The sequence below is a fragment of the Mya arenaria genome, chromosome 11 (genome assembly GCF_026914265.1).
Source record: "Mya arenaria isolate MELC-2E11 chromosome 11, ASM2691426v1".
Taxonomy (NCBI): domain Eukaryota; kingdom Metazoa; phylum Mollusca; class Bivalvia; order Myida; family Myidae; genus Mya; species Mya arenaria.
This window is the reverse complement of record NC_069132.1, coordinates 44,030,158-44,052,873: the sequence shown is the minus strand read 5'-3', so window position 1 is coordinate 44,052,873 and position 22,716 is coordinate 44,030,158. Positions and strand designations below refer to the sequence as shown.

General features: G+C 34.6%; 2 protein-coding genes across 2 annotated transcripts; one reads left to right on the top strand and one right to left on the bottom strand.

The window, feature by feature from the left end:
• Positions 1–296: 296 nt before the first annotated feature.
• LOC128208855 (glucosamine 6-phosphate N-acetyltransferase-like) lies at positions 297–10,977 on the bottom strand. The gene is made up of 6 exons (XM_052912501.1): positions 10,855–10,977; positions 7,250–7,403; positions 6,924–6,986; positions 5,613–5,743; positions 5,061–5,122; positions 297–4,659 (listed from the first exon to the last, which is right to left on the bottom strand). Exons 1-6 carry the CDS (start codon positions 10,870–10,872, stop codon positions 4,515–4,517), a joined length of 573 nt encoding a protein of 190 aa, XP_052768461.1. The 5' UTR covers positions 10,873–10,977; the 3' UTR covers positions 297–4,514.
• A 189-nt stretch (positions 10,978–11,166) lies between these two features.
• LOC128207614 (cardiolipin synthase (CMP-forming)-like) lies at positions 11,167–21,979 on the top strand. Its single transcript, XM_052910653.1, has 7 exons — positions 11,167–11,555; positions 12,710–12,847; positions 13,546–13,675; positions 14,658–14,743; positions 18,204–18,272; positions 19,168–19,259; positions 21,333–21,979. Exons 1-7 carry the CDS (start codon positions 11,226–11,228, stop codon positions 21,427–21,429), a joined length of 942 nt encoding a protein of 313 aa, XP_052766613.1. The 5' UTR covers positions 11,167–11,225; the 3' UTR covers positions 21,430–21,979.
• The last annotated feature ends 737 nt before the right edge of the window (positions 21,980–22,716 follow it).

Sequence of the window (22,716 nt, the reverse complement as noted above, 5' to 3'; positions counted from 1 at the left end):
TAAAGGTATAATCTGTCATTTTCCATGATACTCTTATTAAACGTTAGTTATTACATAATTATTTAATTAATACAACATAAATTCAATACAAACACATCAGACATTAAAACAATGCCAGTATTAAGGCCAGGAAGTAAAACATGAGAAATTCATCATTAATATTCAATAAGCAAAAATCTGCAACCATTACTAACAAACTATAAGCTTTTTATCAATGGCCTCACTTCAAAATGCAAGAGCTACAAAATCCATAATTTTCAGTAGCACATTTTTGGTAATTTTTTCTTACAAAATGCCAAAGTTTCAATTTTTGATATTACCCATTCTTGAGGTTCGGTATTTCTATTTCTCTGAGGGATGTCTAATCATTGTTCGCCCACTTTTTTCATTGATCTTTAAATTGGGCATGTTGCAATTAGATTATCTCGCCTTTATGATTTTAGAGAGGGAAAATTCCAAAACCGGAAAACATGCAGCTCCGACATTTTGAAGTGAGACGATTGTTACAATACTAACATAGGCTAGGAAAAGATACTTATTTATAACATTTTTTTATCTGAGATTCAAGTGAATAAAGAGTGACTTTTTATAAACAATTGAATATCATTAATGTATATACTTTCAATAACTTAATTTCAAAATGCATGTTTAAAACTAAGAAGTTAGTAAATGAATAGTTTTCTTACACGTATGTATAAAAAGGGAGGAATTCCGAATAGAAGTGTTTGGACCTTTATTTAGTCATGACGGGTTAATTACAATAACAAATAAGGTTGACTTATGTAAATATCTTTGGCAACTATTCTTCTCTGTATATCCATATCACACAATATTTATCATAAAGACAATTTCAGTTTTAGGAATTAAGACTTTTGAATGAATAAGCCAAACACTAGAGCTTGGTATATTTTTTTTTTGACAAACCTAGCCACATAGAATCCAGAATTTGAGCAAGCTTGGAATGCATTTTATCACTACACTGGTTACTAGTCTGTGCTAATTTTGACCACTGCAATTTACAATAATTTTGTAAATAAACTTCTCTTAATTACCAAAACATGTTTATCACAACACTTATATATTTATTGACAACACAGCAGTTATGATCTGTTTACTGATATAAAATTATAAACATCAACAAGTAGCAAGTATAATTTTTTTTATCTAACACAAAAATACATTGCGACTATTCTGCAGAACTTTGTTAAAGTTAACATCACTAACTTTCAAATCTTTACTACCTTGTGCGTTTTATTGTCTCTCTTGTGATCAGCCGTATTTCGTGCAAGATTTGAGAAAAACATTCCAGCTTTTATTTCTAGTTTTATTTAAATATATGAGCACACAATAAAAATTATTCTTTAAAAGTTAACAATGATAGTGTTAACAAAGTTAACTTTAACAAAGTATTCAGTAATTGGCCCAAAGTCTAATACTGTATTGCACTCATATTAGTACAAACCTCAAAATGTACAAACAGCTATTTTTGCTGAAGTCGAAAAATTAAAAAAAATGGAACATAAATCTAAAACACTATAAACATTAGAAATGACATAATCTAGGGTTTTAACCGCTACCAAATGTCTATCATGACAATAGCTGGCCGTCTGTTTAAGTCTGGGGAGTCATGCCGTGAGCAGTGTAAAAGGGCTGCACTCCCACAGGTATACCATTTTTACAACCTTTTTTTTGTCTTGGAAAAGGATTTTTTTTCCGTAAATATCTGCAAACCAATAATAATATAAGATTGCTGACAAAAAATCAGATCATAGATTTTCATATTTCCGTTCGAAATTAATGTTTTATGGCTTTAACTGTTACTAACAGTTTAAGAAAAATGCATAAAACATCAATTTTTCAACTTAAATATAAAGATCTGTGATCTAATTTCTTGTCAGCAGTCTTACATAGCTGGTTGCCATGAATTTTCGCAAAAATTGGCCCGTTCCAAGACAAAAAATAAATAAGTTGTCAAAATGTTCAATCTGTGAGAGTGCAGCTTTAAAAAAGACCCCTTTTAAATTCGTTTCCTCAGTCATTTATAGCCATATCAAAGTACTTCCTACTGCTTTTGATACAAATGTCCAAGCCATAGAGGATATTTGTTCATTTCAGTGTAAGATCGTATTTTATTTCATGAGTGTCATAGAAAAACATATTTTCAGTGTTTGAAATTGATATTTTCACTGTTGTTATTTCACTGTTTAAACCCCATATTTCATCGTTAAGCATGAAAGAAAAAAAACATCTTTACAACTGTACAATAGTCTGAAGTTAAAATCTCACAATCTTGATATCAGGATTTATCCTCAACTATAAAATCCTTGATATATGAGTAAGTGCATTTTGAGGTTGTAAAACTTTTTGAGAATTCTTATCACAACAAAACAGTTACAACATACATGTATATTGCATAGAAACTCTAAATCTCAGTTGTACTTTCTGACCGAACCAAATCCAACCATTATATAGTCCTTTTTGCGCATACTACCTCTTGTTAAGTTCCATCTACATAGTTCAACTCCCATTTCAAATGAAATTGTGATTTGAACTATCCAAAAATGTATTCTTTTTATCGATTTCGGAGCATAATCTGGCTAAAAACGGTATTCGCAAAAAAGGTCTTTACAAGTAATTTCTTCAAAAAAACAATTCTTAACAATGCTGTAATAATCAATTTAAATAGTAAACATGCTTATTATCAAATTGTATTCTAAAACACACAAAACACAACTTTGAAATTTGAAAACAAGTTTGGCTTATCAGCAGCTCAATTTATCTCATACATGATTTTCGATGTTTTTAGTAAATAGCTATGTATATAGCAGACAAAATCAGTTACAACCTGTCATGATAGACCTACATAAGGACAACAGCGACATTAATATTATGCTGCCATGGGAGATTCACAACCAGTAAATGTCTTCCTCATGAAGACTGGGACTCAATGAGCGTATGATATACATAATTCAAGAAAGCAAAATAATTTAGCTGAATTTCTTTTGATAAACTAGAACTCAGTAAATTGTGTGTATTGCCTGTTGGGAGTGCCCATCATTTGTCTACTCAGTCACCATGACCTTGACCTTTAGATCCCAAAATCTTCAGGTGTCATTTACTGACTATGACCAATTTGTGTACCAAGTTTGAAGACTCTAGAACAAGTCCTTAATGATCATAAACGGACAATGACAATGCTGGACTAAGTAATCCCAAAAGGTCTGGCAATGCTTAGCAGGTGACACAAAATAAAGATATGAAAGTTTTGACATTCAAACAGTCAATGAAATAAAACAAAATTAATGTACTACATGTACAATTAGTTCCAATAAGAGTAAGAATAAGGTGTGAGTTTAATGCTGGTTAGGCCTAAAAAAATTCTCTCAGTTAAGGGCAACAGTCTCAAAAATGGTTGCGTAGCAATAAAGTATTGTTTTTGTTGCAAGTCCAGTCAAAACAGAAAAGCAAGTTGTGCATACTTTCCATAACATTACAATTTATTGTGTATTACATAATTAATACTCCCTGATTTTAAATGTAATCGACACAAATGGATTTCATGGGAAACGATAACTAAAAATTGGAAAATCCGATTTTTTTTAAAAAAATTGGGCGTTTATAAAATCCTCTTAAGGCCGAGAGGTTTTGCCAGGTTAGGTCTGGCTGCCCTTAACACAGGTTATTTTTTTAGGCCTTTTTGAATGAAATATGGAATGTTTGTTTACTTCTACATCTTCAAATACGATGTTACAAGTAAGCTTAAAATATAAATCACAGGCCAAATAGGTGTGTTTAATGCCTTATGGTATACATATGAAATTATACACAATTCAAGTTCAGAAATAAAAAAAAACCCACAGCCTACTTGAATTAAACAACGCATAATTAACAGCCTGTCTGAGGATAAATTATGAGCACAACATTTGCGAGTGACATGACAATGCAGGTCATTTTTCTGTTAAGGGGTTCCTTTGCTTTTTGGATGGGGAATTTTTTGTACTAATTAACTGCTATTTAAACAGATTTCTTACTGTGAGATGAATAATAGTTAACAATGAAGAAAATTTACAAGCTTATGTGTTTAGGGAAAGCTTTGCCATTATTGCTATATGATTATGGAGCAAAGACAAAATAGAAGTTTGTATTAATACTTGTTTTCAAAGTGATATTATCTGAGAGGAGAAGGTGCAGAGGATTTTTAGGCAATGATAGATATTTTAACAGGATGGTGCCCTATGTTGACACATAAACATAAACCGGACCGAATTCTTCTGTAGATTAAACTCTACCATAGATAATACGCGGGAGGGGGCAGTTTAATAACTTAATCACTTTTTGAGTAAACATGGGAAATAAAACTGAAACAATTTATGCCAAGTTCATTGAAACAACCTAGATTTCGCAACCTATAACTTCATTTATATTCTTAGGAGGATAAATTGTAAACTGGTAAAATTTGGTAATAAAAAAGCCTGCATTGTCTGCAACCCAAGCCACTATATATCACACTCAGATTATTGGTATCGCTTGACCATGTAGTTTTGTTCGCCAGCCACGTATCCGAACTGCTCGTAGAATGGCACCAGTTTGTCTTTACATTCAAGGGAGACTTTGTAACACCCAATCTTCTTACTAAGCAACATTGCCACATCCAACAGCCTAGAATAAACATTACAGTGATTTTCATAATGTAGCGTGACTGGGGAGACAGGAAAAAAGCTCTACAAAGAGTGTCGAAAAAAGCAGACGGAAGATATATACTAGCAGAACACAGTAACGGTGCATGCAAAAAACGAACTATTTACCAATATTACAAAATGTAAAAAATAGGGGAGATAATTGAATTCTGAATATTGTAACATCTTGAGTGATTCAATTTAATGAGTGTCCATTCTCAGAGACACACGGATTTCTGAGAGGACGCATGAAACTCATACATGTTCACTCAGGTTGCAATAGAAAGCAAAATGGAATCATTAAAAATACTTAAATCGTAATTTTCCTCAAAAAATTATATTTTATATTATGTATTTTCCTCTTACATCGATACTTGTACTTACAGTTTGCCTAGCTGTTTACCCCGGTATTCATCGTCCACAACAACATCCTCAACTCTTGCCCTCTGTAAGATACAATATTTAATTGCAGACACCAAGAAGAGTCGCTAGACTCTAACCAAACACCCCTGTATTGGACGCCCCTCGAAATGAGCAAGCTAGCCAAGGAAACTCCCAAAAAGATAACTTACCCCTATCAGGTAAATTTACTTAACAAAGCATTGTTTATTTCAGTTGATTACCAAGACAGCTTAATGTATAGGCAGATGTAAATACTGCAAAATCTGTTTCATTCATCAAAACCAGTACAGGTGAACACTTTAAGGAGCTGCAGAGGGAAAACATTACAGCTGGTGATTGAACCTTGGACTGATGGTGGAAGTGCATTATTTTTCTAAAAAGTGTTACCCTATTGAAAATTGAATAAAATCAGACTTTGATTGACATTAGTTTCAAATGATGCTGTTTGGCATTTTTTTGGATCATAAAAGTAAGTACAAAGTTTTTTTCCTTAAAATTATCGGAAACGAGTTAAAAATAAAATGCAAATCTTACACTTGAGCACTGTCGTATAAACTTTTGTTCGACTGCCAGTGTGACTGAGCCTATCACCTTCCCGACTGATGTGTCTTCAACAACAACCACGTAATAGCTGTCTGCGCACCCTCGCATCTTGCAAAACCTGTCTAACCATATTATGAATAACAAATGAATTTAAAATCAAAATAAATATTACATCTTTTGCTTTCGTAATTCAAGGGTTTTTTACCTTATATAACAGGGGCCGTTTTGTTTTTGTTTGTTTTTTACAAAGTCTTTTTACCTGTACAGGTTCATTTTCGACATCCTAATAAATTATGTGATGTTAAGTTTCTTTGATAATTGAACTCAGAAATCATTGATTTTCATCACATTCAGAGATCAGTGTATGAAATATTATCTGTCATGAATTATTGCAATAGATATTTCCACCCAAAGAATTGATATTTTTTGTGTCTTTTAAAAGAAAAAGAAACTGATATTAAATCATTTCCTAATTCGCAGGAGACTAGACAGTCTTTTCTTTTAGCTGTAAAATTTCCCAAATTCGGCATTTTCACGACGTGAAAGCGAGTCTGAGGTACATGTAATCTCCCCATCGAATAAAAAAACTAAAACTAGTGCTGAGGCTAATTTAATGGAGGAGTTTAAGAACAGGAAAAAAAGAGAGAGATGGACTTGTAATCCAACAATCAAATATTATAAGAAGTATGATAGTAAAATAAAAATAAAAAATTAACATGCACATTTTCCCCCTTTTTGTACTAAAACGCCGCAAAATTTTCCCGACTCAAAGGTCCCAGGCCCCGTCCCCTTTTTTGGAAAAAAAACCCTGGTAATAAAGTTCATATTTTTTTTAATTTTGCTTAAGCTTAATTCATTCAATGAAATTATCTTCACACAATTAAATTAATGAAGTAAAATTTCTATAATGTTTAGCAAACTTGTAAGCCAAATTGCATTGAGAGAATGTCAAGGTCCATTTATTTATTTAAACCTGAGGTATAATTTAAAATTATTAAAGCCATAGTTATGGGCCATGCTGTACTTGTGCATGTTGTCTCTGGCAGCATGTCTTGAACAGTTTTCGAGTTAAGGCCAAGGTAAAGTTTTTGCATAATGACGCCTTGACCGAGATAAATGCTTTCAAAATACCCAAACCTTTAAACATCAGACAAGCTTATATGAATCATCCATGAAAATAAATCATTTTTTTAGATGCTGTCAAATATCCTGCTAAAAACAGAATAATTCGCAACAATCAATGGTTACAAAAAAAAACAATGTTAATATTGTTCAGCGAAAGGTTTCAATTAATGAACTAACCTTCAAACTCTTTTTTGGTAACATCGCCAACAACTGTTAGATGTGTCAGCAGCTTCATATAGCCTGAAATACGAGTTAAAATCATGTACGATCTTAATTGAATTCAACAAAATGCTAGCTTTCTATTGCTCATTTAACATAATACTAAGAAATGACCAAAAATGTTTCGTAAGGTGTACATTATATTGTAGAAATTTATTTTTTGAAGGAGTTTAAACAAATCGGATAATTATCATTAAATATCAAAACAAGAACACAATCGCCCGCATGTACAATGATCATATATTTAGTTACTAATTACATTATGCAGATTAAAACATAAATACCTTTCTCATAGTCTGACAGCTGCAGCGGCCTCATGATGAGGTTTTCCCCAGGGCTGGTATGAGAGATGGTGGGCTTGTACGTGGCCAGACATTCGGAGAAATCCAGCTCCTTCAGTATCGAGCCATCAAACAAGGAAACGTCGCTCTCGCCATTCTGGGAGTAGTAAAATAGTTTTTAAGTAAGTCTCAGAGATACAAAAATGTAAAAACATCGATTTGTATGATGGTAGACTTGGATCTTTTAAAAAGATGATGCAAATAATGGAAGGAGAGTAGGTATCAGACCAGGGCTTCTAAAAGTTTGGAACCTTAATCTGTCCGGACCAGGCGACACCCCCCCCCCCCACCCCTGCAAAAAAAAATCCCCTCCTAAAAAAAGACTTGTTCAAAAGTCTGATGAGAAAATTTCATACCGATATTTTTTACCCTTTTTGAAACTGAAATCGGTCCGGCTCGGTCAAAATCAGTCCAGACCGGCAAATTGCCTGTTTTTAGAAGCCCTGCATCAGACACTTTTTGAGGTTACTGTTGTCATGATATCTGCATAATTAGTTGAGAATTTATCAGTCTGAACAATAAACTTCAGTCCCAAATTTCTCCAAACATCTTCAGTCCCTTATTACCGAGTTGCACTATGTACATTGCATGTTGTCTTATAATTTGTGTAACATTTACATGCTTGAGTGTTTTTGGAGGTTAAGAGAAATGATCTTCATGATAATCACAAAAACCTATTTTTATTTAGTTAAATAATAATTAAGTGAAAAATACTTTAAGTGACACTCTTATTCAAAACCAATACATACACATGTGTAACAAACATCAATTTTGACTGATAAACGTTTAACTATTTACTAAATAATGCATATAGGGAAAATATTAATTACTGATAACCGGGTATTTAATAGCAGAAAGCGCAAAAATATTAAATGATTGGTGAATGCTAAAAGATTTACTGTGGGCTACTATAGTCTCTTAAGGTAAAATACAATGTTTTATGCTAATTTCTTTCAATTTAACTCGGTATCCTTCTGATGAGAGTGAATGGTTACGTAGTAGGCTTAATCATTATGCTTTTTTGCAATGAACTTGAAGTGACAGTCAAATTATACCACCACAAATGTGATTTCCAACATAATTTTTTTAGCATTTCATACCGACTGAGAGTAATTCGAAATTCACAATCATTTATTGCTTGAAAATGATACGTTCATTTGCAAAAATAAGTAAAAAAAAAATCCAGGACAACAACCATCATGTTTTAGTTATCAAATAGAATGGATTTGTTTCATGTTTGCAATTTGGGTTACAAAAGCAGTTTTAAACATACGTACAAGCATTATATAATCTTCTTGCAATGCCACACATGTGTCAATCCATGCTTGGAAATAATTATACCGGTTGGTACAAAGTAGTCCAAGTTACATTTGTCTTTCTGTGTCAGGTTTATTTTAAAGTTTTGTTAAGTATATATAATTATGCAGAGAGTATGGACAAAATATGTACCTTTATGAAGTACATTCAAACTCAATATGTAAAAATTTTAAAGTTTTGTTAAGTATATATAATTATACAGAACTTGTATGGACAAAAAATGTACCTTTATGAAGAACATTCAAACTCAATATGAATAAATTTATGGCATGAATTTTTACATTTATAAAAAGCGCATCCCAAAGAATGTTATCCGAGTAATTGTTTCCAAACATATGACACAAACTTTGAAATTACACTAAAAACCACCAAATATGTACATAAAACTTCATGTCACAGCCATGTTTCATATTGATGAATCAGTAGTATCTACAAACAAATTTATTAGTGGATTTATGTAAACTCGGTTGTTTTTTTTGGATAGAAAATACCCAGACAATGCACTCTGAGGTATGAACTTTTTTGATTTGAATAGATGTAATCACTTTTCAAAAAGTAGCTAATGCATTAGATAATGAACTGAAATGTTTTCTCCTTAAAGTAATTTATTATCTTATTTTCTTTCTCTAAGTTGATATTTAAAGTGAATCAAAACATACACATGTATAACAAACATAGATATTGAGTAATGAACCTTTTAAATTAACTACTAACTAAATAATGCATTTATGGAAAATATGAATTACTGATAACAAGATTTTATTCGTGTTTTTAATAGCTGAAAATGCAAAATTATTAAATGATTGGTGAGTGCTAAAAGATTTACTGTGAACCTTTATCCTTATGGAAAGAATACTGTGTTTTCTGCACCTTTCTTTCAAATTAAACTCAATATCCTTCACAAGAAACATTGTTTTCGACATCTATTTTATCCTTTTTGATATATTAAAACAAATGTATTGATTGTGGGAAATCTTATTTGGGAGTAAGAGTGCATCTTTAAATAAATTCATTGCTGAAAGATGATGCCTTTTAGTGTCTTTTTTGTCATACTTGTTAGAACCATCAATAACAGACTTGTTGTGAACTAGGTTTCAACTACCAGTGTGAAGATTGTATGTAATTATAATCACAGATGAGTTTAGTATGTATTTATGTTTTAATCAAAACAAAAGAAATTTGATTATCTTAAGCATTTAATTCTATGAAGGCATCAGGGTATACTTGCTAGTCTCTATGAGGGCAAAAGAGTGCTTCGAAAAAGACAGAATACCCTTCTTAAGATTTAGAACTCATTACCTAAATCACTAAATAAGTGGTCCTGAACGTCCATAATTGATTTTACTACTATTGACAAGTGTATAAAGCTATCCTTCAATTTTCATGCTGTTTTAATAAGATACAAACTAGATTAAATGTCTAAATCAGTAAATGAAGAAAAGGAATTATTCGTTAAAGTTCTAGATTATCAAGACTAGTAAAATCTAACACTCATGTCTCCGCAAATTGGATTGTTGGAAGGATTCTTATTAAAACCTTTTTTTTTTTATATTTTATCAAATATTTTGTTTCCTGCTAGCCACTATAGAGCCATTGGAGCACACATTAATGACATTGTAACAGTTAAAATGTCATAATGTTTGCTCCAATGGCTTTAAGTTATTTATTATAAAGTTGTTGTTTATTTTAGTTCACTTAACAATTAATTCTACAGCAGGGCTGTTCTGTAGTCTATGTAAACAGCCGCTTCTGATACTTTGATGATTTAGTGTTTTGGCAACTCTACTTAAACATCAGCAGGCGCCTAGCTGGCTGTAAACAAATACGCAGTAGCAGAATGAAATTTGACAGGGCAAAGATTTTGTCATACCAAAATGCCGGAATTTGAAATTCCCTCTCCTACACCTACCCCAAGGCATCGATCTGCGTAATCAAAATTGGCTCTAGCTACGCGCCTGATAAGGGAAACATAATGAATGTCAAAGTGTTAAAAAGCCGCACAAGTTTGATAAAGTATAATTTAAGAATACATATTAAAAAAAGGAAACACTCAGAATGAGCTGCATGAACATTTGTAATATTTTTTCTCTCCTGTGCCTGTAATATGGGAAAAATATTTCTAAATAACAAATTATATCGTCTTAGGGCAGGCTCAAACTATTTGAATCAGAAACATTCCCGGCGGCCAAAACCGATAATTGAATGAAAAAGTAAATGAATGTCGATCATACCGTTAAACTGTCACTCATCTTGATATTGAAAACGCTATTGCATCATTGGACACGCTTAATATCGATGAGTTGATGTGTAAGATACTCGCTGTCACGATATCGTCTTTTACTTCCGGGTTCAACTTTAATCTCTAAATAAAATCATAATAAATCAAACTCCTCATTTTTTAACCAAGCAGATAAATGTTCTTTATTCCGATACGAATAAGTTAATAACTGTATTCTAAAATAAAATTTATAACTTAACCCGAAACCTTGAACACAAAATGTGATCTTAGAGATCTTAGAGACTATTTCCAATATGTCTGCGCCCATAACAATCGGCGACTGAATACTTTCGGAGCTTTTTGGAAAAAGAATCATTTCCAAAGATGCGTTTCCCAATAATGATTTGTAGATATAATATTAAAGTATTACCAAATATATCACGCATATATTTGGGAGATGACAATTCGTACTTCAAGCAATATCTGACATATCGAGGTCACAGAAAACTAACAGAATTAACAGCTGTCAAATTCATTCATGGAGATGCAATCGTTAGAAGACCTAGGAACAAAGACGCTAAAAATAATGGTTTATGTGTTATCTGGAAAAGAGGTGGACTGTTCTACAATACAAATGGTCATTGTTTGTCTACTGAATGTAGTAGGAATTTCAGTTCCAACGCATTGCCATCGAATAATAGTAAAAAAAGCACTGTAAGTAAAGTACAATATACATATATGTAAACGGGTATTCTATATGTTTATATTGGCACTGACAGTGTCTCGTTATAGAGCTAAGATTAAAAGCACTGCGGTAGAGTGTCTGCCTGCAGAGCCAGAGGTTGTGGGTTCAAACCCGGACAGGTACACATAGCAATTTGTGCAGTCTGTTACATTTGGCACCCAACAGGGACCCGCATTGCACGATAAGCCTCAAGGTCATTGCAAATTGACCTTAGTCTCTGAAATTTGAGGACAAATTTCAAAATGGAGGGGAAATGTGTAACCGGGTACTCGATATGTATATAGCAGCACTTGTATTCTGTCTACCTATATAGCTAGCTTTTATAGCGAAGCTGTAGAGTGTCCGCCTGCAGAGCAAGAGGTCGTGGATTCGAATGCTGACTGATGCACATAGCAATTTGTCCAGTCTGTTACATATGTGTTATTATGCCAGTCCAGGAAAGTGCAGAGTGTTCAATTGGTTTGTTATCAGACCATACATTATGGAAAAAATCTGAATGCTTAAACATTCAAATGTTCATGAATGTGAGCCTGAAGACTGAATATAGTAATGAGCACACAATTTGGCCGCTGATGAAAACTACAGTCTGAAATGTGTTTTTTTAATTAATCTATGTTATCAAGTGGTTAATTTAGCCTTCAAATTTTTGCTGAGAATTTTCAAACTGAACAATGACAAAACTTAATTGTTTGAAAATCAAATTGAAACATAAATATTGATTGCATAAAATTACAGATCCTTCTCTCAATGTGCATTTACAGTTCTTTCAATAAGAGCATTTAAAGCCCACAAGGACTTGGTAAAATGCTTTCCAGGCTTGCTCAAATTTGTAATTTACAGGGCTTATCAAAAAACTGATGCAAGCACAAACATAAGAATTTGGCCTTTTCATCCAAAAGTCTGATTTCAATGACTGCATTTACTGATTTTATGTAAATTAAGCACATTCCTGGATGATTTGTATACATAATTATAACTGTAGAAGGTCATACAATATTAGAGAAAGGATGATTACAAGAATTCTTTTAAAATGAAACTGTTCAAACCCTACAATTAGTTACATAAATAAATGTTAATAAATTTAATATATATAACATAACAATGTGATTTTTCAATTAAACAGAAAGAAAACATCTACACTATTCCAAATGCAATAACTGTGACCCGCATGGCAGTCACGCCGGTAATAGGTTACCTGATAATTCAGCAGAGTTTCTCCTGGGCCCTTGGAATATTTATTGTGGCTGCAATTTCTGACTCAGTAAGTAACTTTAATTGCTGATTCCTTTTCAAAAATATTATGGTACATGTATGATGTATTTCTTATTAACCAATCTTTAAAATATGCTTTGTTTACTTTTAATTGTAGAATTTTCCAAAATAACACTGTAGAGTATTTTGAGATAAAGAAACATATTTTACTTGTTAGAAAAAATAAAAACATAAATTGTTGAAAACATAAATTGTTGTGCCATAACAAGTACTCACGATATCTTGTACATGATAATTGTGGACATCACATCAAAACAAGTATTATTATGTAATGTAAAATGTCAGATAGCAAAATAGTGTTTTGTTAAAATGTAATTTATTACCGGGTGAAAATGGCTCCTTTGATATACATATCATATTTGACTTGCAGATTTTGATTTCACTTGGCTAGTGAAATCTAGAAAGTCTAATACAACATTCCAGATCTAAACTAAATATTAATAACCTGTTTTGTCTAAAAATGAAAAGCATTACTTACTTTGCATGGAACACTGAATAAAATATGATGTAACTCTTTTGTACCTACAGTCGAAACCCGTTGACGCGGAGATATTTACAAAGCGTAAAATAAAATTGGTCTTAACATCCTATTTGATTCAACGAGGAAATGGAGCCAAGCGATATCGAGCCAAGGGGTTTCGACTGTATATATTTTAGTTATATATTCTTGCAAATCTGAATTTTCAGCTAGATGGCTACATTGCTAGAAATTTCAAGAACCAGTCATCAACATTGGGGTCAGCATTAGATCCTCTGGCAGATAAGATTCTAGTCAACACAATCACCATAAGTCTGACAGTTGCTAATCTGCTGCCTTGTAAGTATTTAAACAATATATAAATCTTCAAATGTGTGGTCCTCAATTTTAGCTGTTCTTGTTATATCATTGTATTTAATTATCATGAAGTTGTCTTGTAAAAAAGACATTTATTTTGGTACCATGAAATCGACCCATGAAATAGGTTATGGGCGGCTAGAAATTTTGGACCCAGGTACCTATTTGTCAATTACCCGTGGGTAACCATATATATATATATTTCATTCCGCAGATCAGTCCTGACATGGAATAGTAAATACACAGTTTTATCCTGTGAAATATTTGCTATGTCTTCTGAAATAAATACAAGCTGTTTGGAAGATTTGTTCTCGTTTGTCAAATTTATATAAAAATAAAAGTATGAAATGCTGTTTATGTAAGCTAAGTACATGAAATAAATCAAGAAAACTTTATGTATTGTTTATTGCTGTATCGATTGAGTATCAGGTACTAAAATTGCACTCTGGTACCCACCAAAATGTGCAGCAGATACTCACAAATTCCATAACAGGAAACTTGATTTATATCTGACAGTTAATAGCTGTTTTGACAATTGAACTTAAGTATTGTTAAGTATTGTTTATATACACATGATAATACCAGGCCCAATTCAAATCAAATTCTTGAAAGTTCTAAAGTGTTACAAGCTTTAGTCGTTTATTTCTTTAAGCAAAATTTCTTATTTAATCTTGAATTTATTAAATAAAACTAGTTTATCGGGATTGATTTTCAATATCATAAAGATAATTTCCTTTATAAGTCCAAAACACATAAGAGTGTAAACATTAGGGATATTATACCAAAACAAAAATTGTGAGCTAAGCTTAATCCCGTTATAAGGGACATAAGATGTTTCTAAAAATTGCGGCCAAATCATTTTGATTAAGTTAAAATTGTTTGTTTCATATGTAGAAATATCTTGAAATGTCTAAAACTATTGTAAATGTAGTTATTTGATTGTGTTTTGTTTTCTTCTTTTCAGTACCACTTGCAGTATTAATCATATCAAGAGATGTCTTGCTCATATTAGCTGGACTTGTCATCAGATATACCACATTACAAAAACCAGTATGTATAAAAAATAAAAAAAAATGCATGAAAAGTACTGTTACAACGTATGCTTATGCCTCTGCTGTCTTGTGCCAAATAAATGGTCTAGTAAACCATAAACAATAATAATTATATATTACCATGATTTTCGATCAAGTTTTAACTATTGATTTCACTCTATGTGATTGTCTGTCCTATTACTTTATAGGTACTGGTATGATTGCTTATTTGAATGAGGATACAGTTTAATAATTAATAGGAACTGGATTTGAGCATGTTAGTGTATAATTTGAGGACATATAAAATGCATGTGCATGTGCTGATATTTCTAAACTAAGCGTTTTTTGGTCAGTGTTTGAAGTTTATTTGATAATTCAAGTTTCCATGTTGATTTGACACTCGCTTAATATTTAACTGCAATTCTAGAACTACGATATTTGGTCATACGACCGTTAATAAGATGGCCCCATTAGGTCATACACAAACATTTTGAATGTCTTGCAAGATTAAAAGTCCTAGTAATGCATGCATGTATTAGATTGCTGTCGGCAGAATCATACATTTATTCTTGGCCATTACATTATAACCGTTTAGGATATTCACATGAAACTTAGTGCACATGTTACCATTGGCAGTAAGCATGGGCATGCTAAGATTTATAACTTGGGCTGCAGTAACTGTTCAGTTGGTTTAAGCTATATTTATTTTTAAACAATAGTAAAGAAAGTTATATTAATATAGTGTACCTGGTATGCAAAGTCAATGTCGTTGGCACATTGTTGAGTAAGAGTATGGTCTTGTATTGTGAGGGAAACGGGAATACACGGAGAAAACCCACTTGTCCGGCTTTGTGACCACAAACCTTGCCCAAGCAGGGAATTGAACCTGGGATGCCTTGAGAAGGCGGTTAAATAACCACTGCCCTATCTGTTGAGTAATTATTAACCCTCTAACCAACTGAAATAAATGAATCAGCATTGCCATGCTCATGTGACTATGTGACAAAAAAGGTCAGTTCATTGTGAGACTAAGCCTTGGTGTGGTTTGCAGCGTTGTGCAAACACTTAAACATTGGACATATCTCAAAATTAGTTTAGGATAGTCATGTGAAACTTGGCACACATGTTGCCAAAGACAATACGCACATGTTTGAAAGGCAAATAACTCTGGCTTTATAAATGATTCATTTATGGAACAAGCTCCCCAGCCCTCTTGTTATGCCCCCCTTCGAAGAAGAGGGGTATATTGCTTTGCACAGGCATGTCGGTCGGTTGGTCGGTCCGTCGGTAGACCAAAGCTTGTCCGAGTGATAACTCAACAATTCCTGGACGTATGGTCATCACAAGAAGGTTGGGCCTGACCAGTAGATGACCCCTATTGTTTTGAGGGGTCATCAGGCCAAAGGTCAAGGTCACAGTGACCTTGAATGGTAAAAGGTCGTCCGAGTGATAACTTGACAATGCCTGCACCCATGGCCCTCAAACTTGACTTGGAGGTTGGGCCTGACCAGTAGCTGACCCCTATTGTTTTTGGGGCTCATCGGGTCAAAGGTCAAGTTCACAGTGACCTTGAATGGTAAAAGATTGTCCGAGTGATAATTCGACAATGCCTGCACCCATGGCCCTCATAATTGAATTGGAGGTTGGGCCTGACCAGTAGCTGACCCCTATTGTGTTTGGGGCTCATCGGATCAAAGGTCAAGTTCACAGTGACCTTGAATGGTAAAAGGTTGTCCGAGTGATAACTCGACAATGTCGGCACCCATGGTCCTCATAATTGAATTGGAGGTTGGGCCTGACCAGTAGATGACCCCTATTGCTTTTGGGGGTCATCGGGCCAAAGGTCAAGGTCACAGTGACCTTGAATGGTAAAAGGTTGTCCGAGAGATAATTCGACAATGCCTGCACCCATGGCCCTCATAATTGAATTGGAGGTTGGGCCTGACCAGAAGAAGACCCTATTGTTTTTGGGGGTCATCGGGCCAAAGGTCAAGGTCACAGTCACCTTGAATGGTTAAAGGTTTTCCGTGTGATAACTTGACAATGCCTGCACCCATGGCCCTCAAACTTGACTTGGAATTGAGCCTGACCAGTACATGACCCCTTTTGTTTTTGGGGGTCATCTGGCCAAAGGTCAAGGTCACAGTCACCTTGAATGGTAAAAGGTTGTCCGAGTGATAACTCGACAATGCCTGCACCCATGGCCCTCAAACTTGACTTGGAGAATTGGCCTGACCAGGAGATGACCCCTATGGTTTTTGGGGGTCATCTGGCCAAAGGTCAAGGTCACAGTGGCCTGGAATGGTAAAGGGTTGTCCCAATGATAACTCGACAATGCCTGCACCCATGGCCCTCAAACTTGACTTGGAGGTTGGGCCTGGCCAGAAGATGGTCCCTATTGATTTTAGGGGTCATTGGGCTAAAGGTCAAGGTCACAGTGACCTGGAATGGTAAAAGGTTATCCGAGTGATAACTCGACAATGCCTGCACCCATGGCCCTCAAACTTGACTTGGAGGTTGGGCCTGGCCAAAAGATGGTCCCTATTGATTTTAGGACTCATTGGGCCAAAGGTCATGGTCACAGTGACCTTGAATGATAAAAGGTTGTCCGAGTAATAACTCAACAATGCCTGCACCCATGGCCCTCAAACTTGACATGGAGGTTGGGCCTATTGATTTTAGGGGTCAAAGGTCAAGGTCACAGTGACCTTAAAAGCGACCTCAACAATTCCTGGACCTATGGTCATCAAACTTGACATGAAGGTTGGGCCTGCCCAGTAGATGACCCCTATCGACTTTGGGGGTCATCAGGCCAAGGTCAGTGTCACAGTAACCTTTAACGTTAAAAAGTTAACAAATCTTCTCCCACTGATATCTCAACAATGCCTGAACCTATGATCATTAAACTTGACATGGATGTTAAGCCTGACCAGTAGATCACCCTTATTGATTTTAGGATTCATAGAGCCAAAGGTCAAGGTCACAGTGATCTTGAATGGTAAAAGGTTGTCCGAGTGATAACTCAACAATGCCTGAACCCATGGCCTTCAAACTTGACTTGGAGTTGCATCTGACTTGTAGATGACCCCTTATGATTTAAGGGGTCTAAGGTCAAGGTCACAGTGACCTTGAACGAAAAAAACTTGTCTGTGTGATAACTTGACAATGCCTGCACCCATGGCCCTCGAACTTGACATTTAGGTTTCTGGTGACCAGCTGATGACTCTGGATTTTGAGTTCATAAAGTCAAAGGTCATGGTCATAACACACTCTTTCAACACACTTTAATGGTCATAATCTTAAAACTGCCTTAACGGCAACAAATCAGCTGTCATATCGGTCCATGCATATTTCATTCAATTGTCCATATAATCCTGACAACATGGCGCTCAGGGGGGGGCATAATGTTTGACAAACATCTCTTGTTTGATTATAATTGACAAATTCCATACACTATATACTTCAATATATATTTTCAGAGAACCCTGAAAGATTATCTGGATCTATCCAATGTAACTGCAAAACTTGAGCCATCTACTTTGAGCAAGGTATATGATCCCAGGTTATTTTACATTGATTTTGGTACAATAATTTCAGCATAATATTATTCACTCTTATTGGGATAAAATTTTAAAAGCAACTGTACTATCTGGAAAGACAGTTCAATTAATAAGCAGCTGTTTATGGCACATGTATTTGCTGTTGTATAAGAACGTGTTACATGTAATTATGTAAAGTTATTTATATGATGATTAAATCATCATCATCATTATCGTGGTCGTCATCATCATCATCATCATCATCATCATCATCATCATCATCATCATCATCATCATTATCATCATCTTAGTAAGATTTCACATTGCAAAAATGTACATGATCGCCTTAAATAAAATTTCACTATCTCACCAGTTGTAAACTTCAGCCCGCAGGGATGACGTACAGTCATGTGCAATATAAATTAATGAGCTTGCTACAATTTAATTGTCAAATGGCTATGTAATGACTACAGTCATTCGAATTCAAACTCTAAATTTTGATTACTGTAACAGTTGCGGATCTAGCAGGGGTGTGGGTGAGCATAAGGGCCTGTGCCCCCCAAGTTGGCCTGTAAATGAACCCTAAAACACCTTGATTTAACTTAAAATTGATATCTTAACATTTGTAACTCTGATATATACATAATCAAAAAGTATGAATACTTTATATATTTGAAAGTGTTCTTGAAAGAGAGGTTGAAATGCCTGAATGATTGTATATGTGTCTTTTTTTAATACCTCAGTGAAGTAAAGTTTTGTGAGGGTTTGACAGTAATTTGTCCCCCAGTTATGAATTTCTTGATCTGACACTGTGTAACTTACACCAAGGGTCATTTAATGGTGGACGAGGCAGTAGAATAAATGAAGTTGATATTGATAATTATAATTCCCTTGTAAATTGCAGAGAAACACATTCTTCCAGCTGAGTCTGCTGTCCCTGACTATGGCTTCACCAGTCTTCGATTTTATTGACCACCCAGTTATCCAAGCTCTCTGGTATGTAGTCTTCTTTAATTTAAGCGTGTTTAAACTGAAATTAACTGTGTCTCCAGCAAATCATGGCTGGCACATTTGACGATTGTTGCACTTTTGTTTCCAATCAATTTCTCATGAACAACTTGGAATAGTGTCTCCAAACTTGTATGCACTTTGGTCATGGTCGGTAAAGGAGTCCTATTGATTTTGGCGTCAGTAGGTCAAGAGTCAAGGTCATGGTGACCTTTACTAGAAAAATGATGCATGCTCCACAACAGCAGTTCAGTGCTATTTTTAGCCATCAGCTTTTGTTTCAATCAAGCTGTATATTGAAGTTGTATAAAAAAGGGCAAATTTGTCTCCTAAAGTAAAAAATTTTCCAGCAAAATTGGCGTATAGGTGTATAGGTGTCTGTGTCTAATACAGAGGTCATGGTATGAGCCAAAGACGATCAGCATTCTTTTGGTTTCTCAAAACAGGGCAAGTGTGGTTCCTAGGAGAAATTTCATAACTAGGAGTGATTTTCAACAGCTTAGTTCTTCTTTTGAACATATATATGAGGTACGAAACCACTTCTAGGATTTTTTGTCGAAGAAGCAATGGTTAAGTACACTGGCCGCTCCTCCTTCCGTCAGTACATGCCTGCAAAGCCAATCAAGCGTTGGATCAAAGTATGAATGCTCTGCCACTCAGTAAACGGGTACCAGGCCAAATTAAAAGTCTACCTTGGGATGGAAAATAACGTAGTGAGCATGGACTTGGACATCATGTTGTGTCGCGTTTTACTAGTTACTGAGAAACACGTTTCAATGGCTGTTTTTTGACAATTTTATTACCAGACTGCCCCTTACAGAAAATCTGATGGGGAATGGATTATGTTCATGTGGTACTGTACGTGTTAACAGGAAAGGCTTTCCTCCAGCATTAAAAAAACCAAAGGATGTTCGTGCAAGGGGGGACTTAAAAATTATACAGAAAGGGAATACAAATGTCACTGCAGCAGTATGGATGGACTGATAACCTGTTTACACCTTGTCCTCCCTCTCGGACCCAGAGGACATACGTGCATGCACACGGAGAATGGGGCAAGATGTGATGGATCTTCGCCAGCCGCACAGTATGTCAGCATACAATAAGTCTATGGGTGGAGTGGATCTCCATGATCAGCTATGTGCTAAGTACACGGTAGGCCGGGACTCCAAGAAGTGGTGGCGCTACCTTTTTGGGTTTCTTCTCAATAGTGCTATCGTAACTCATTTATTCCGCTCAAACAAGCATCAAGAAGGACAAACAAGAAAAAGCGCTTTACTCGTCTGGATTTCTGCAAGGAACTTATCAACCAGTTGATAGTCAGAGTTAGCAAACGAAAGAGATCGTCTTATGAGAACAGACCCGGGTTGGAATAGCTCCTGAGAACTTGGATGGCCACTTGAATGTGCATCAAGAGGTCAACATGCAAGTATCATGCCCCCTTGAAACAACGAAAAGAAACAAACTATGGATGTGAGATATGTAATGTTCATTTATGTAAACAGTGTCACATGAGTTACCACACTCTCCAAGGAAATAGAGGTCTGCCACCTGTATAGGCATTGCAACAAATAAACTGAAAAACTCCAAAAAATGCCCATGGATTGCCTTTGTAAATATTGTATTTATTTTCATTTATAATACTGTATTATTTTCTTCACCAACTTCATATTTTCTTGTTCATACTATGTTTTAGTTTAGTCTTCCAATTTACATGCATTAAGCTTTTATATTTTATTCTTCATTTCATTGAGAGCATCCATTATAGCTTAAGATAAAACAAAGGACTCATTCCTTAGAAAACAGAAATCCCCATCAATATTCTGTAAATCCCTATCAATATTTTGTCTCTTCCCTCCAATATGATAAGATGTACTTCATTTGAGTTTAGTGGGATTTCTCAGGTTTCCACCACAACACAAGACCACATCCTCACGAATATCATGACAAGGAGAGTGAATTAGCATAATTATTCACCATCGTTGTGAAATGAATTAAGTTTAAAACTAAGCTCAAAAAAAATAATATAGAACAACCTTGTATTGTTGCCATCTCTTGTTTCAGGTACCTGACAGCCATTACAACTGTGGGGACAGGTGTGGACTATGCCATAAATAGAAACAAGTATATCAAGTTTCCCAAACAACCACCAGCAAAATGACCAGAGGGATTTTTATGATGGCCGTTTTTCTCAATAAAAATGGATTGGAGCATTAATTACATTCACCTTTTGTTTGCGTGCCTTACAGGGCAGAAATAATGGTACATGTAGGATCACTGAATCTCGGTCCTGCGAAAGGAGATATCAAATTCTGAATTATCAAAATGAAATGTTGTGCTGTGCACAAACCCTAAGGTCAAATTCAAGAGCAAATCATATACATGCATATGAACAAGATATTGTGTTTGTATTGAAATTGTGTAAGGTTCAGGGATTTGAAAAAAAACATCAGACAACTGTAAATACATCATGATAACATGTTTTACGCAAGACGGTGGTTTCTTATTTAAAGGTCAAGGTCAACACACAAGAATAAAGGTCAACAAACATGATTAAATATCATGTTAAAACAAAAACTTTGTCCATCAAGTGAGAAATTTGATGTTTATTGGAACGTTTTTTTTTAATCTATGATGAAATTATATAATTATTTTCTTGACATGATTTTGTTTTGTATAGTATATTGGTAATAAAATAAAATAAAAACACATACCATCTGACATTGTACTTGTCATATGAGCTGTATGAGTGATGTTGGGCCTTTCAACATTTTTATTACAAATAACGTAAATACTTAATCCAGACCAACAGATGCATCCTATTGGTTTTGATGTCAGTGGGTCAATGGTCAAAGTCATTGTGACCTTAAGTTGAAAATCAATTTCCGATCAATAACTAAAGAATGCTACGGCCAAAGGACATGAAACTTGGAAGACAGGTTGGTCATACCCTAACGATTTTGAGGTCAGTCAGTCAAAGGTCAAGTTTGTGGTCGCATTGAGCCGATAATCCGTTTCTGATCAATAACTGAAGAATGCTAAGGCACGGGGATTTCAAACTTGGTAGACAGGTTGGTCATGACCAAAAGATGAACCACAGTGTTTATAGGTCAGTGGGTCAAAGGTCAAGGTTGTAATGACCTTGTTGAAAATTCGTTCCCTATCATAAACTCTCGGTCGTAGTAATCTCAAACTCGGTAGGAATGAAAAGGGGCTGTTATAGTGTATTCCAAATTATTTATTAAGTGATGATCGATATAGAAGATACAATATGACATAGGTACATCATCAGACATTATCGTGAGTAGGGTTGAAAATGAAACAGTTTAAGGTTATATATTCATCATTAGTATGCTGAGATGTATAAGTGCATCTTAGATATCCAGATTATTTCTTCCTTTAAATTTAAATTGATTTTCCATTATACTGTTTTTGCCTGGACTACATT

Excerpts from the sequence above, each read along its gene's own strand:
- LOC128208855 (XM_052912501.1), bottom strand. Across the intron at positions 6,987-7,249 it reads GCTGTCAGACTATGAGAAAG|GCTATATGAAGCTGCTGACA; the intron begins GTATTTATGTTT and ends CTCGTATTTCAG. Across the intron at positions 5,123-5,612 it reads TTATACGACAGTGCTCAAGT|AGGGCAAGAGTTGAGGATGT; the intron begins GTAAGATTTGCA and ends TGTATCTTACAG.
- LOC128207614 (XM_052910653.1), top strand. The coding sequence starts at position 11,226 with ATGCGTTTCCCAATAATGATTTGTAGATATAATATTAAAGTATTACCA. Across the intron at positions 12,848-13,545 it reads TGGCTGCAATTTCTGACTCA|CTAGATGGCTACATTGCTAG; the intron begins GTAAGTAACTTT and ends CTGAATTTTCAG. Across the intron at positions 18,273-19,167 it reads AGCCATCTACTTTGAGCAAG|AGAAACACATTCTTCCAGCT; the intron begins GTATATGATCCC and ends TGTAAATTGCAG.